Source organism: Aplysia californica, unplaced genomic scaffold (genome assembly GCF_000002075.1).
Source record: "Aplysia californica isolate F4 #8 unplaced genomic scaffold, AplCal3.0 scaffold00002, whole genome shotgun sequence".
NCBI classification, from domain to species: domain Eukaryota; kingdom Metazoa; phylum Mollusca; class Gastropoda; order Aplysiida; family Aplysiidae; genus Aplysia; species Aplysia californica.
The window spans coordinates 4,905,859-4,907,760 of NW_004797272.1; the positions used below are offsets into that span (position 1 = coordinate 4,905,859).

The 1,902-nt window shown below is 40.5% G+C and overlaps 1 protein-coding gene across 1 annotated transcript in view; it reads right to left on the reverse strand.

The window, feature by feature from the left end:
- LOC101856227 (neuronal acetylcholine receptor subunit alpha-10) overlaps nucleotides 1-1,902 on the reverse strand; it is a gene marked incomplete at its 5' end in the record, with an annotated part of 71,607 nt that overhangs the window by 63,027 nt on the left and 6,678 nt on the right. The window contains 1 exon segment of the mRNA XM_035973999.1: nucleotides 385-953. Coding sequence (XP_035829892.1) covers nucleotides 385-496 — 112 coding nt within the window.

The window sequence follows — 1,902 nt, forward strand, 5'->3', positions numbered from 1 at the left end:
CCCCTATACCCCTAAAGAGGACAACAGCTACGACCTAAATGATATCAGGATTTATCTGAGAACGTGACACATTATATAGATCAACTCCCTAATATTCCACTATCTTGGCCCCCAGGCAACCTTCCAATTTGCAAGGTTTTGTTCACATCTGCTGAATTCAGGTACACAGGTTAGGGTTAGGGTTAGGGTAAAGTCCTAACCCTAACCTTACCTAACCCTATTCCTAACCCTAAGTCTAACCCTTACCCTAATTTAATTCTTATTACCAGCATCCAAGGTTTGGGCTAAAGTTAGGGTTAGCTTCAACCCAAACCCTAACCCTAGTTACCCGAATCCAGCGAATGTGAATAAAAGTCCGAAACTGGAAAATGTCCCTCTTTTTACCTTGCGTCCCTGCTGTCGTCCACGCATACACTGCTATCACAAGTGGAACAATACACCAGCGCCGCTCCACAAAGGGATTCATCGTCAGACGTAAGTTCCAATTACACGACATCCAGCCACAAAGTCCTGACCAGCAGAATGCCCCCCAACGGAACAGGTCTAATGGTTTTTCCCTGCTCAGAGGCAAGGGTTTTTTTCACCGAATTGACGAACGAGCCGAATCCTGCGGTGGGTGAAATCCAATCCAGAAGAGAATATCCCCAAAGTTCTTTTGAGGAAGGAATTCTTGGCCTATTGTTCACCTCCAAATATAAACAAAGAAAAATTATAGTTTTGGCCAACACACGAAACAAATGAAAACACTAGATCTACGACGGAGCACATGAGTTTCACATGTCAGATAGTCTGTTTGCCTGTAGCTTCATGGCACGATGAAGAGCATGTTTACTCAGCTTTTGACCCTCTCCAGTGAGTTTCATGTTAACGTTGCACTGTGATTGCCCAACTGCAGTGAAATCTGGCTGGGTTGTCCATCACGTGACTGCTTCATTAAGCAGACCAACAACAACCTGGGAGAAAAAAACAAAGTAATTTAGAATCTATTGGCAGTTTTGGGAACTTTTAACTTCGCGTTACGTCAAAAAAGGCCTTCTTTATCGATGTAATGAGGATCCAGAGCTCACACTAAAAACTATTGAATGTAATCAAGCCTAATACTGTTACGGCAAAGATTGTTTTTAAAAATACTACGTCTGTTCATAGATAATATATACAACAAAAACGCTCAACCTAAAAAGTTGTTCTGTAGTAAAATGTATGTGAGAAAAAATAATACTTACATTACATATTTCTCTAAAACTGAAGTAAGCTCACAAGTGGAAAGAAGTATGTTTTGGTTATTAGAAAGAATCCACGAGTTACGTGAAAAGACAGGAGATAGGTCCTCAGAAGCAAGTGCTCTGGCACTTACAATGTATAGAAATCTATAACCTATTTGATCAAAGCAGAAAGGCGGAGGTCCTAAAATTAAATAAGAAACAAATAGCTGTATGTGGGAAACGATTAACTGTTGTTTGAATCCAGCTGGGAAGCGCTTTGCCATTACACGACCGATGGAAATATCTCGTTTGTTTACAATAAAACTACAATAATTTCCCGGTGAGCCTTTTCATTTCAGAGTATAGCACATTGTTATCACTGTGGCATCTGTGCTGGGGGATTAAAAATTAGAACAAAACTCTTTGCTGCGCCACCAGGCAATGTATGAAAATCAAGAACACTGGCCATTATATTCAATATGGAGAATCACAAAGAAAAAGTTGAGTTCTTTATTACTTTTTTTATTCAATAAAAAGTTAGGATCAATACTGATCCACAGAATTTCACGTTTCATTTGCTACCCTGTGTAACGCGCGCACGTACACGTGTATGTGTGCGTGTGTGTGTGTGTGTGTGTGTGTGTGTGTGTGTGTGTGTGTGTGAGAGAGAGAGAGAGAGAGAGAGAGTACTTGTTTGTGT